The following is a 14,376-nucleotide window of genomic DNA, read 5'->3' on the forward strand; positions in this document are numbered from 1 at the left end:
GGCAAATTAAGACTTGTTTAACTGCTCTCTGTCTGACTGCAAAACACCATTTTGGGGATACAGAAGAATTAAAGAAAGGTAAAAAAAAAAAAAGAATGTCAGTCATGGGCTTTAAAAATGAGAAAATGGGTTGTTGATCTATAGAAAACTATCAGTCATGTTATATTGCTTATCACATGCGGACAGAAAAATAAATATGCTCTCTACTAACAAAGAGTGAAAAATAATTAGAAAGAAATGTTTGGAGATTGTAGACTAATCACCTTGAAATCAGAACTGAACACTGAAAATCTTTGGCATAAGAAAAGAAGAATTGTGAATCAAATATTTACTAGTTTCCAGAGATATGAGGAGACAATGTTACAGAGGTTCCATCCTAAGAAGATACATTCTGAAAAAATGTCTGGAGTGAGACAGTGCTTGATTAGAGAGCAGTACAGCGAGAAGAAACAAATATTGTCTCTGTGTTAAACCAACAGCATACAGAATTAATGGTGAGACCATTGAAACTGCGATTCAAAATCTTCAGGATAAAAAAGACACAGGAAGGGATTTGTTTATCAGGTACTGGTACAAAAATAACTGAACTTTTATTGTGAGTATGTTTCTGACCTTTACCAGTTATCTCTCAATAAATACATAAAAAAACTAAGCTGGTTTAGTACCAGCGGAAATAAAATTTATACCCCCAAAACAATGCCACTCACCTATCAAAAACCTACAGTCAATTGAAGTCAGAATTTTATGTATGAAATGTATTAAGACTCTCTGAACCTGTTTGTCTAATATTACTGTGATAGTAATATCTTCAGAGCTGAAAAAGCAGTTGAGGGATGTGTTGAACAACTCTTGGTAACAAAACTAAGATGCAAGAGTTGCATTGAAGAAACTAGGTCATAGCCTGGCTGGATTACAAAAAAGTATTTGATTCTGTTTCTCATTTTTATAGTTTTTGATAGGTGAGTGGCATTGTTATTGGGGTATAAATTTCATTTCTGCTGGCACTAAACCAGCTTAGTTTGTTTATGTATTTATTGAGAGATAACTGGTAATGGTCAGTAACATACTCACAATAAAAGTTCAGTTATTTTTGTACCAGTACCTGATAAACAAGTCCCTTCCTGGGTCTTTTCTATCCTGAAGATGCAAGAACCTCTTTGACTTGTTAAATTTCCCAGTACCATTATCAAGGTCATAGACAACCTGATTCTGTCCTGGGCCACCATTGTTTTTGTTATCACTGATAGGATACTATATTGTAAGAAGTATATTTCAAGGAGACATTTTCTTTGTGATGCTGTTTATACTTTCATAAACTCTGTCCTTTTTGTTAAGGAAATCTAAAGGATATGCAATTGGCTCATGGTAAGACAGAAACATCAACTTAAGACATTACTTCTTTGTGGACTATCTGAAAATATATGTCAAATACATAGTTTGAAGGAAAGCTTTGGCCTGGCTTTGACATTATCAAAAGATATAGGTATATAGTATAACCAGGATAAATTTTCTTAAATGATTGAAATGGCTTGACTGTTTCTCTCATATTTTTTATAGCTAAAAATATCCCATGATGGAACCTGTAACAAAGAAAGTATAACCAAGAGATATAATACCAGAGTAAAGAAAATATGGTCCTTGGAACATGACTCCTGCAATAAATTGATAGCCCCCAATATGTTTGCTGTACCAGTGCTCATTTAAACATTAGATGCTAGATGTGATCTAGGTTATTGATGATAAAACCTGAAAATTGTTGACAAAGGTCAACAATTATATGTACTGCATTTACTTAAAATGGAACACGAAAACTGAAGATTAACATCAATTCAAGCAGCTTTTGGATGTTGCATTATATCTTATTGACAACATCTAAACACCAAATGTTGAAGTCCTGCCTTGGATCAAGTCTGTATATGAGAGACTAACAGTATCATGAGAGTTAGAAAAGAGCTTCTCAAGGATGTTCCCTCACTGATATCTTTGGATACACGCTCAAAAAAGTTAAACAACTTTCACAAAAGATATCAGAAGATGGGCTGTGTATATACCAGTAAAAGGTCATGCATGGCTATATTATGGAAGGCTTCAAAGTGACAGTTACCAGAGTAGTTATTGCAAACTAACAATGTTGTTATTAGCTTTCACATTGAAGGATAAACTTTTGCAAATCAGGAGCAGGAAATAGCCACAGAATACAAAAATATGCACAAAAAGATAGGGATGCAGGTGAACCACTTGGGTATGATAACTAATGCAGGTCCTGTGGAATTTACATTGAAGATGTAGCCTCATCATGAGTAGTTTGTCAACAAGGTACTCATTGTATTAGTTACCTAGGAAGACCTTATATTGTGGTTAGATTATATAATGAAAAATCTATAGATAAGGTAATCCTGAGATAAGCTACAGTGATGTGGAGAGCATGTTAGGAATAATAGGTTTTAGCATGTGAAAAGGACATTCAACCTGTTGTGTCCTTGCAAGTCAATCTCTCTTCCATGTGTGCATTCTCATTTATGTTTTTTGTCTGACAGACAGTTTTGCCAATTGTTATAATATAACTTTTATATAAGTAAACTGAGTTTCTTTTTTCTTCATTGGAATCTGGTGGGTTATATTTTTATCATCTTGTACCCAAGGACTAAATTACAATTATAGTTACAACAGTAGCGACAAGGTTAAGGAATAAAATAGCCATTTCTTTTGAGCAAATGGAAATGCTTACCAAATGTCAGCAGAAACAACTTGAGGTGGCACAACTCGAAAGTTATCTGTCAACTCAAACAGTGACAAACCTCAGACAGCATCAAATTCCATTACAGAATTTATTTTTGACCCAATTGTCAATATTACCTTTGATTCATTGTTTGCACATTTCAGATACTTTTAGCATTGACTGTTTGAATCTTGATGACCAGGCAAAAATCAGATTACCCTTAAGCAAGCTTGGAACTAATGAACACACTAAATACATCAACTATATATTATTGAAGAATCCTTGAGATATCAGTTTCAATGAAACAGCTGAAATACTTCAGGAGATTTTTGGTGCATACTTATCTTTGTTAAATATTAGGTACAACTGTTTTAAAATTGTCAAGTCCAAGGAGGAGGATTTTGTCTGTTATGTGAATGATTCAACTTGAATTCTTTAATTTGTTTTCAGTTTAAATGTTTAATCTTCGTTGCTAATTAATAAATTTGAAGCATGACATGAAGATGATTGAAATGAGAGTCAGTAAATCAAGTGAAAACTAATCCTAAACCATTACTTATTGACAGAAAAAGAAATTTCAGTCCTCTTCAACTCTGCTGAAGAAGACCAGAATTGTGTTGTGAGACATTATGGAAAGTTTTGCTCTTAAAAGCAACACAAATGTCAATTATGTGACAATTTCTGCCACATGGAAGGTTTTTGTTTGCCTAATCATTCAAAGGAAGTCAGCAAAAAAAAATCTAATCATTCAAGGGAAGTAAGCAAAAAGTCTCATCCCAAGTTTGCAGTTGATTACAAACCAAGAAATCAAGTTAACACAATTTATGCCAGTTTTAAAGTGGATTTTCAAGAAGGAAAAAAACTCCCTGAGTACTGCAACTATTTGTTTCAATAAATGACACTCCAGATAAATTACAGTTAGATGCAACATTTGATATCACATTATTTTCTCACAAAGTCTGGAGGCAACTTAGTTGAGACAGACACATTGCTAAGAATAATAATTTCAAACTTATTGGTTATTATCGTCAGATAATAGTTTCAAACTTATTGGTATGATTAAGTGTAAAGTACTCTTTGATTCAGAATCTTTTTAGTGGAACTTGTTATTTGGCAAATCAACATAACTTTGATTTACTTGGTTTAGATTGGGTTACTGAACTAGCCTTATGTAGTAAACCATTGAACTTTATTTGCTTATATCCAAACATTTTTGAGTGGTTCTATCTGTAGTTCATTTCATGTTGCATCATCTCGCTCACCCATTTTTCAAAGATTTGTTGGGGTGTTGCAAATTATACAAAGCAAGTTTGTTGCTAAAGCCTGATTCAAAGCTTGTATTTAGGCCTTGCAGACCTGTTCCATATGCAGTCCAATCCCAAGTCAACATAGACTATCTTGTACAATCAGATGTAATAAAACCAGTTAACTATTCAACTTGGGCAGCACCAATAGTGGCAGTTAGGAAAGCAAATGGTTCTATTTGCCTTTGCACTGATTTTTCAATTAGATTAACCCTTTAGTATATAATTCAGCCATATCCAGCCCAAACATTCTATGTTTTATGTTAAAACTGGCCAGAACCAACCTCTTAGACCTATTCTAATATGTCATTCTAAAAATATAAAAACATACCATTGAAATCTTGAAACTATAAGATAATGCATGATTAATTCAGATCAATGTAAATAAATTAGCAATAGATTTGACAAAGACATCTGAATACTAAAGGGTTAAATGAAGCTTTAAACGACAACTCCTACACTCTACCTATTGATGGAGACATTTTCAGCAAGCTTAATACTGGTTGCTGCTTACTTACAAATTGAAATGGATAATAGTTCAAAATAACTGTTGACAATACTCACAAAGGTCTTTACCAATATCATTGATTGCCATTTGAAATAAAAATGGCTCCAGCTATATTTCAACAAGTAATGGATATGATGATTGTAGACAAATCTGGAGTTGCATTTTATCTGGGCAATATTATAGTGACTTGTTCAAAGAAAGAAGAATTATAATCATTTTATTGATTAGATATCCTTTTCCATAAAATGAATTCATTTGGTTTTCAAGTAAAAGAGGACAAATGCAATCTTTTTAATGACCTCAATAAAATACCTTGTTTTTTATTATTAACAAAGCTGATCATAAACCAGACCCAGCAAATGTAGAGGCAATATTAAAAATGCCAGATCCATCAGATGTTAAGTTTCTTGGACTCCTTATTTATTACAATGTGTTCCTACTTTCCATGCTTTGTTTGCCTAAACCTTTAAACTATCTACTTCAAAAAGATAGAAAGTGGAATTGGACACCAGCATACCTTTGAAGAAGTGAAAGAATTCTTGCAATCTGATTTATTTCTAACCCATTATGACCCAAAGTTGGAAATAATACTGTCCACAGATGCTTTAGATTATGTTATTGGAGCTGTCATATCCCATGTATTCCCAGATGGCATTGAATACGAAATTATGCACACTGCTCATACCTTGAGTAAAGTAGAAAGATACTAGTTATACTGAAAAGGAAGCATCAACTTTAGTGAAGATAAAAGATTTCATGAAATGTTGCAGATCCTATCTTTATCAGGTAAATGATACTGCTCAATATGTAGGAAAGATGTTGACAGGAATTTCATATGATGTACCTTGTGCAAACTATGGGCACACAAGAGATGCTGTGGAATAATAAGGAAGCTTAACAGAGAAAGTAATGATTGTATGTGGCAGATGCACTGGAGACATAAAGACTACAGATACATGGGAAACTGATTTTCTCAAATTCCCTGGAGGCTCTTAAGAGATAGTTGATAATGTCTGCTATGTAAGGGACCTAATTTGCAGTGAGGGAGTCTGTACTGAAAGTGTAATTGGTAGAATAAGAATTGGATGGAGAAACTCAGAGAACTTTTAGCTCTGTTGGCAACCAAAGGTCCCTCCTTTCTCTCTCTCTCTCTTTCTCTCTCTCTCTGTGAATGAAAGGAAGGCTGTATGATGTATCTGTACAAACAGCAATGTTACATGGTAGTGAGATATGGGCTCTAAATGCAGAAGACCTGCAAAGACTAGAGAGGAACAAAACTTGAATGCTCTGCTGGATGTGCAATGTCAGTGTACATGTGCTACAGAGTGTTAGTGTATTGAGAGAAAAGTCAGGCATATGCAGTGTGCAAGAGAGAAGATTGCAGTGGTTTGGTCATGTGATGTGTATGAATGTAGACAGTTGTATAAAAAAGTGCTAATCACTTAAAGTGGATGGAACTTGTGGAAGAGCGAAATCCAGGAAAACATGGGCTGAAGGATTTGAAGGCTAATCTCAAGACACTAAGTATTACAAAGGAGATAAGGGACTGAGATATCTGGCACCTTACTGTACTCTAGAAGACCTGCCTATCACAGCAGAATTGATATTCTAAACCACCTTAGTTAATGCTTGTCTGTGAGGGACTCTGCCCCATGCCCACCTACACTCCCTCTGCCTTGTCAACCATTTCCCCCCCACCTTTCATCCCCTAACACCCATCACCTGAGAGCAGAATAGGTGCATACTACATCCCCTTGCTTTCCCAGCTACCTTCTCTACCCTGAACCACTTCCTTTTCCTATTATCTTCTCCCAACCTGCTGTCTCCACCAATTACCTCCTTCCTGTGCCTTCTCTTCCCTGTGTTGTTCTCCATCATTAACACCTCACTTATCTGCTATCACCATCAATGCCCTCAGATACTTATTGCAGTCCCCACACTCAAGCCATTCCTGTATTTCACTTTATCATTTGCCTTAGTCATCTGTATCCTTCCGCAACTGCCCCTGGGGGGGAAATTCAAACAATTATGGAGAATATTCTGCCATATAATTGTAGAAAAAAAGCAAAACGAGATTTAAACAACCAGCACAAGAAGTATGTGAGACAGTTCTGTTCCAGACAGCCAGTATGAGTATGGCAATTTAGAAAGGAATAATTAGTGTGGTCACCTGGTATAGTTAAAAAGCAATTTAGAAAAGTTATTTATGAAATTTAAGTGGATAAGCAAATCTGGACAAGACATTATAATCAACTATGGAAAAGAGAAATAACTTCAAATAATAGCGATCAAAGAAGCGAGATATCCCTGCACATTCTGCTGGAAGAATTTAATATATCTTTATCAAAGGTACATGCTCAAAAGAATGATTTTCAATGTCAAGCTCAATGAAGTTCTACTTGAATTCACCAAAAGCCAAAAAAAAAGGTCATTTTAGATTCACACAAAAAGTCTTATGACAGTGGAATTTAATTTTTTTTTGTTGAAAAGGAAGGTATTAGGGATAAGATGACCAATAGTTATTTAGCATGTGAACATGGCATTCAACCTGTTGTATCCCTGCAAGTCAGTCTTTTTTCCATGTGTGCATTCTCACTTCGGATTTTTGTCTGGTGGACAGCTTTGTTTTGCAGATTATTATAACTCTTATGCAAGTGAAACAAGTTTCTTTCTTCTTCACTGTGATCTAGTGGGTTATATTTCTATCATCTAGTATGCAAAGCCCAAATTACAGTTACTATACACAATGCACATAATTTAGACAAATACTGGTGGAATGTTCTTAAGATCTCGATAAAATGCAGGCACTACAGATCAGGCTTAATGATATAGGACAGAAAAGAAACTATGCATAACCATTGAAATAAGCAAATGTCAACATAATGTTAAAGATTAATGGAAAAGGAAACATCTGTGCTGAACTGCCAATTCATTTGGTTTCAGAACAGCAGATAGCTACTAAATACCTTATCAACAAAAGAGATACAGATGCCTCTAAACCTCCATTCTGTGATAGAAAGTGCTGATTGTGTTATACTAGTGTGGAAGATATCGGGAATTGTCCACTTGTTTCCAGACTGAACACATGCACACAATCACATATACATATAAAATGCACACATTCACTCCTCTGCACATAAACAGTAATGGACATACACACTTCTGTACTAAAGCAACAAGCACATCTACTTCTCAAGTGAGAATTTGTCCATATGCACAAAAACATATATTTCAAATAACTACACATTCCAAAAGCTGTCTCAACCATGACAAAAAAGCCTTTCCACTCATTAATGATTTGTAGGGACATGGTATGCAGCCATAATATACCACAAAGCATATTAAACATTTTTAGAAGTCAATATCATGTTCTACTGTGTTAACAGTGCTATTACATCACTTGTTAAGGCTATCTCTACAAATTTTCTGTAGAAATTATAGCCAGCGCTGATTTTGTTACATTTCGTATCTGAGATGTCTGATGTAAGCAAAGATGAAACATGAATAATGAGTGTATATGACATATTTCAGGAGATTTTGCTCCTTCATCAGCTCCTGTCCAACCCATGAATCATCCACGAACTCATTACTAAATGTAGTGTTGTAGCATTATTGGGTATAACAATTTTACATATAAAACACATTCCTGGAAACTGGTACATAAATATTAATGACTTGAAGGGACACAGTATTTCATTATGCAACCATAATATAACATAAAGAATATTAAATGTTGTTATAAGTCATTCATTCAGCTGAATTGATGGAAGTCAGAGATAGTCAGACCCAGGCTATAATTGTTATAGCCTGGGTTTGACACTCTCTGACTTCCATCAATTCAGCTGAATGAATGACAACAGCGTTTAATATAGTTTATTAAAGTTGGAAGACAACTGACCTGCCCAATCTTCTGAATGCTTGATTTAAGATGTTTGTGATTGTGAATTGTCTTGGTCAGTGTGTATCATTTGCAGATTCTTGTTTAAACTTTTCCCCCTAATGATTTTCTAACCTTGAGTATCTCAGATGTTAATAGTTTTCACCTACATTCTAGAAAATTAAAGAGAATGATGTATCTCTCATCCCCCAAAATAGTTACTATGAATTTCAGTACTGATTGTTAGCTCTTGAATTTTTTGGAGAAGAGGTGACATGATTCTATGGACTAAGACTTCATTTTAGGATCATAAAGATATGTATGTTTGTGTCTCCTTGTCTTGAAATCACATGATAGTTGTAAATGAATGTCACTCATGCAAGCATTGTCCACTATTCTGCAAAACATGTCTGTTGAGAAGGAAATATTGCACTGCCTGAAAACTGAGTTTTGGTGATAGGAAGGCTATCCAGAAAATCCTCCTCTGTATACTCTATTTGATCCATGCAAGCATTGAAAAGTGGATATTAAAATAATGGTGATGATATACTGATATGTACATTACATTTTTCAGATAAATTCATATGTAAAAAATTTATTCTTTCTCAAGAAATCAATATTGCTTCATCCATATTTATTGCTGTAAATTATGTTGGAATTCAAGTGGAGTGGTTATCTTTATCCATGTGCAATACTTATTTGAGAATGTCTAAAATTTGGGGGTGGGGTGGAAGGGGTAGACACCAGAAGATGAACAAAGTGGTGAGAAAGTATCTACAGACTCACAGAGGGGATGACAGGAGACCAAGACCAAGACTCCTGGCAGTTTGCTGTGCTTGAAAAGACATTTCAAGCTAAGTAAAAGCATGGTTGTCTTTGCATACAGGCTTGTAGATGCTGGTGCCACATAAAAAGCACCTGTACTGGTGCCATGTAAACACACCCATGCCAGTGTTGCATAAAAGCACCCAGAACACTCTGTAAATTGGTTGGCATTAGGAAGGGCATCCAGCCATAAAAACCATGCCAAAACAGACATGGAGCCTGGGCAGCTCTTCAGTTGGCTAGCTCCTGTCAAGCCATCCAAGCCATGCTAATATGGAAAATGGACGTTAAATGATGATGATGAAGGTGATAAATGGTTTGTTCTACCATTTGTGATTAAGGAGTAATATAAAATATAGTTTATAGATGTGAAGAAAAACTGTTTTGATGAATTTGCTGAGGCTGAGCTATTTTGCAGGTGTAGGAATGGGGTTTTATATTTTTTACACACATGTTTTTTTTATGATAGCTTTAAATAACTAATTAACACTAGTGTTTTTTTTTTCTTATAAAAACCAAGCTGCAAATATAAATTCTCAATTACCATCCCCTGTTGAATTTGGCCATTTGGATGGCAAAAAGTTGGTTGAAATTTGATCTTTGAGGAACTCTCACTTGAATTTCAAATATATCATCATCATCATTGTTTAACATCCGCTTTCCATGCTAGCATGGGTTGGACGATTTGACTGAGGACTGGTGATCCAGATGGCTACACCAGGCTCCAATCTGATTTGGCAGAGTTTCTACAGATGGATGCCCTTCCTAACGCCAACCACTCTGAGAGTGTAGTGGGTGCTTTTATGTGCCACCAGCACGAAGGCCAGTCAGGCGGTACTAGCAACGGCCACACTCAAAATAGTGTATTTTACGTGCCACCTGCACAGAAGCCAGTCCAGTAGCACTGGCAACGATGTTACTTGAATGACTTTTCATGTGCCACCGGCACAAGTGCCAGGAAGGCGACGCTGGTAACGATCACGCTTGAAAGGTGGTGCCATCACGATTTCGCTTTCGCTTGCCCCCAACATGTCTTCCTAAGCAGAGTTTAGTGTCCAATGGAGGAGATGCCTCAACAGGTTTTCGCAAGCAGAGTAAGCATAAGTGGGCTGGCTACATCCCTGGCAGAGGCCTTGGATTTTGGTCTCACTTGGCTTGCCGGGTCTTATCACGCACAGCATATTTCCAAAGGTCTCGGTCAGAAGTCATTGCCTCGGTGAGGCCTACTGTTTGAAGGTTGTGCTTCACCACATCATCCCAGGTCTTCCTGGGCCTGCCTCTTCCACAGGTTCCCTCAACCGCTAGGGTGTGGCACTTTTTCACACAGCTATCCTCATCCATTCTCACCACGTGACCATACCAGTGCATTCGTCTCTCTTGCACACCACAACTGATGCTTCTTAGGTTCAACTTTTCTCTCAAGGTACTTACACTCTGTCGAGTATGCACACTGACATTACACGTCCATCGGAGCATACTGGCTTCATTCCTTTCGAGCTTACGCATATCCTCAGCAGTCACGGCCCATGTTTCACTGCCATGTACCATGGCTGTTCGTACACATGCATCATAGAGTCTGCCTTTTACTCTGAGAGAGAAACCCTTTGTCACCAGCAGAGGTAAGAGCTCTCTAAACTTTGCCCAGGCTATTCTTATTCTAGCAGCTACACTTTCAGCGCACCCACCCACTACTAACTTGGTCACCTAGATAGCGGACGCTATCAACTACATCTAGTTTTTCTCCCTGGAATGTGGCAGAAGTTGTTTTCTGCACACTTACAGTGTTTATTGCTCCTGAACATCTGCCACATACAAGAACTAACTTCCTAGTTAACCTTCCTTTGATATTGCCGCACCTCTTATGTGTCCATAGCTTGCACTGGGTGCATCTTATAGAGTTTCTACCTACGCCTTTTCTACAGATCAAGCAGGGCCATCTACCTGAAGGGGTTTGTGTTTTCTCTACCTTCCAACTTATTAGGACTTTGGTTTTAGCTAGGTTGACTCTAAGGCCCTTTGATTCTAGTCCTTGCTTCCACACCTGAAACTTCTCCTCTAGTTCTGATAGTGACTCAGCAATTAGTGCAAGGTCATCAGCATAGAGGAGCTCCCAGGGGCATCCTGTCTTGAATTCCTTTGTTATCGCCTGGAGGACTATGATAAATAGGAGGGGGCTGAAGACAGAACCTTAGTGGACCCCTACCTCTACCCGGAATTCTTGACTGTACTCATTGCCAACCGTCTCCTTACTGACAGCGTCTCTAAACATGGCTAGCACAGCTCTCACTAACCATTTTTCTATCCTTAGTTTCCTCATTGACCACCAGATGAGGGATCGGGGGACCCTGTCAGAGGCTTTCTCTATGTCAACGAAAGCCAGGTACAGAGGTTTATCCTTGGCTAGGTATTTCTCCAGAAGCTGTCTTACCAGAAATGGTAGGTCATGTTATATATTTATCACTTACATATTATGACTACTTTCATTCTATTTTTCCAGGAAATTTTGGATTTTATGGGATTTTCTGATTACAAAAGAATGCAGTTGAGTGGCAAGGATGTCAGTTCATTGGCTACAATGGCTTTGAATAACTTTTCTAAGGTAATTTTTCATGATTTAGAATATCATAATTTTACATTAAATGAGTTTATTATTTCAGTGAGGGTAGTGAGATGACAGAATTGTTAGAACATGGGATAAAATGCCTTGCAGTATTTTTTCTCACTTTTTACATTCTAAGTACTTATTGAATTGAAGCAGAGCTATCAGTAGGGGCTGCTTGCAGCCTATGTCAATCTCTGTAAGGCATTTGAATTAGTGGACAGAGATGTCTTTTAGAGGATACTGAAGTTGTGAGGTATACCTCCTTAACTGATTAGGCTGATGACCTTATACACTGGAACAGTAATTGCAGTTTGAATTGAGGGTTCAACATCTGACATTTTTACCCCCAGTTAGATCTGTTGTCTGTCAGTTGTGTCTTGGCTTCTATTCTGTTCAACCCGCATGGATTGGATACTTAGCAGAAAGGTGACTTGATCAAGTTGTGGTGCGCTAACTGGTAAAACTGGGATTACAAGCCTAGAATTTGCTGATGATGCAGTTGTTCTTGCTGAACCTCTGGATATCTTAAGGAGCACTCTGTTTTCATTGAGTGGGGAAGCAGAACCACTTGGCCTTAGAGTCTCTTGGGTGAAGACAAGGATCCAGTCCTTCATTGACTTCTTGGAAGAATCTATCTCGTCTGTCTCTGTTGAGATTTATAGTGGCATTAGTTGCAAGTTTAAAAAGACTTGGATGACCTGATGCAGTTGTGAACTCATTGGGCAAGGCTGTATGACACTGCCAATATCTGTGCAGGAGGACAAAGAGGTTCAGGTCTTTAAGTTTTTGGTCCTCCCTGAAGACTTGGACATGGTCTGGGGCCCTTAGGAAATGTCTGAACTGCTTTGATACCAGGAGGCTTCACATGGTTATAGGTTATTAGCCAGATTTTGTATGCAACCAACGACTCTACTCAGAAACTGGGATGTGTTCTATTATATAATTCAAGAGTGCCAGCTCAGACTGTTTGGCCATGTTGCTCAGTTTTCTGAGTTAGACCCTGCTTATCATGTTCTCTTCACTGAGGATCTGGCTGGGTTGCTGGCTTGTGTTGGTCAACTATATGCCATGTGGTCAATGCAGATGAGGAGGTATTTTGTAGAGGCTAGGACTGACTGGGATTCTGCATACTGTGTCACCTGAGAAGACCTAGGAATATACTGACAAATGGGGAATGAAGCAATGCACTGCAACAGTGCATGCCTCCACACCTGACCCAATCATTTTGAACATATAATCTGCTAAGAGTATAGATTTAATCTCTACCTGTAATAAAAACTCAAGTAGATTAATGTTGTAGATCACAATGAAAGAGAAAAGATAGGATGGAATGAAAGAAATTTTCTACAGAAAATTTGTAAGAAATTCAAGAGTATGTGATCACTGACAAAATTTCAACTTAATGCTGCTGCTGAAATATATTTAAATTCTTGATGATGATAGAGAAACAAAGAAAATCTAATCATTCAGTATGAAAAAGCGATTCATGAATATTATTCATATATGAGCCGATCAAAAACAGTGATGAATTCATGATTATGTTAACATTTTTGCAAAGTTTCCCAGACCAAAGGTTGCAATGATTTACAGAGAGAGGAGCTATTGTAAAATAAGGAACAATGGAAGCTATATTTTGCAACACAAAAGATGTTGCTGCGTTATAGAGTCTTTGTACTAAAAAGAATCAAATTCTACATAAAACTTGAAGGAACATAATGATAAAGTGTAAAAGAGAAACAAACATTTGTGTGATCTGTATACAAAGGAAACCTTGAACATTAATTTCATTAAGGATGAACCACTGAATTGAAAATCAGAAAAAGTTGCCATGTGCAGGCATAAAATGCTTGAGACATGACTATATCACTTGCCAAATTCTAGAGGTAAATTCTGAACATATTATTTCATTGAACCTCATTAATTCAAATATGTCTTTTTTGTATGGTGTACATTTATATGTACATGTATATATATGTATGATGTACATGTATATATTTCTATACACATTCTAATAAATTTGTGTCTGTGTGTATGTATTGCTTTTTTAAAATAATGCCCACTTTTTCATGCTTGCATGTGTCTGATAGTTTATTGAACCAATTCTACAACCAGATGCTGTTTATGTTGCCAACATTCACCTGTATCCAAGCAAGGTAATAATTTCCCATGGCCAGACATGTACTTGCAGGATATTGGAAATGAGTGACATAACTTGTATGACAGTGATGCTCATTTATGACTATTACATCATGTCAAGGCAAATAGACACAAATATGTACACACTCAAACACGCACATTTACATACATATGTATGTGTGTGTGTGTGTGTGTGTATATATATATATATATATATATATATACATACATACATACATACATACATACATACATATATATATATATATTATAATTTATATAAGGGCATATAAATTATTATATATATTTATGAAAAAAACGAGTTTTTTTCCTTATGGGGTTTTTTCACGCTGACTACTTGATAAATTCTTATAAAGATTTTATCCTATATTATATTATATATAT

The 14,376-nt window shown here is 36.5% G+C and overlaps 1 protein-coding gene across 4 annotated transcripts in view; it reads left to right on the forward strand.

Moving 5' to 3' along the window:
* The window catches only part of LOC106877567 (centromere protein N-B-like), a 136,755-nt gene that overhangs the window by 74,078 nt on the left and 48,301 nt on the right, over positions 1–14,376 (forward strand). For 3 of the 4 annotated variants that reach the window (XM_052974164.1, XM_052974163.1, XM_052974161.1), the window contains one exon: positions 11,731–11,832. The exons of the other annotated variant lie outside the window; for it this stretch is intronic. In XM_052974164.1, coding sequence (XP_052830124.1) covers positions 11,731–11,832 — 102 coding nt within the window. The remainder of the gene's footprint in view (positions 1–11,730; positions 11,833–14,376) is intronic. 4 annotated transcript variants of the gene reach the window in all.

Source organism: Octopus bimaculoides, chromosome 17, assembly GCF_001194135.2.
Source record: "Octopus bimaculoides isolate UCB-OBI-ISO-001 chromosome 17, ASM119413v2, whole genome shotgun sequence".
Taxonomy (NCBI): domain Eukaryota; kingdom Metazoa; phylum Mollusca; class Cephalopoda; order Octopoda; family Octopodidae; genus Octopus; species Octopus bimaculoides.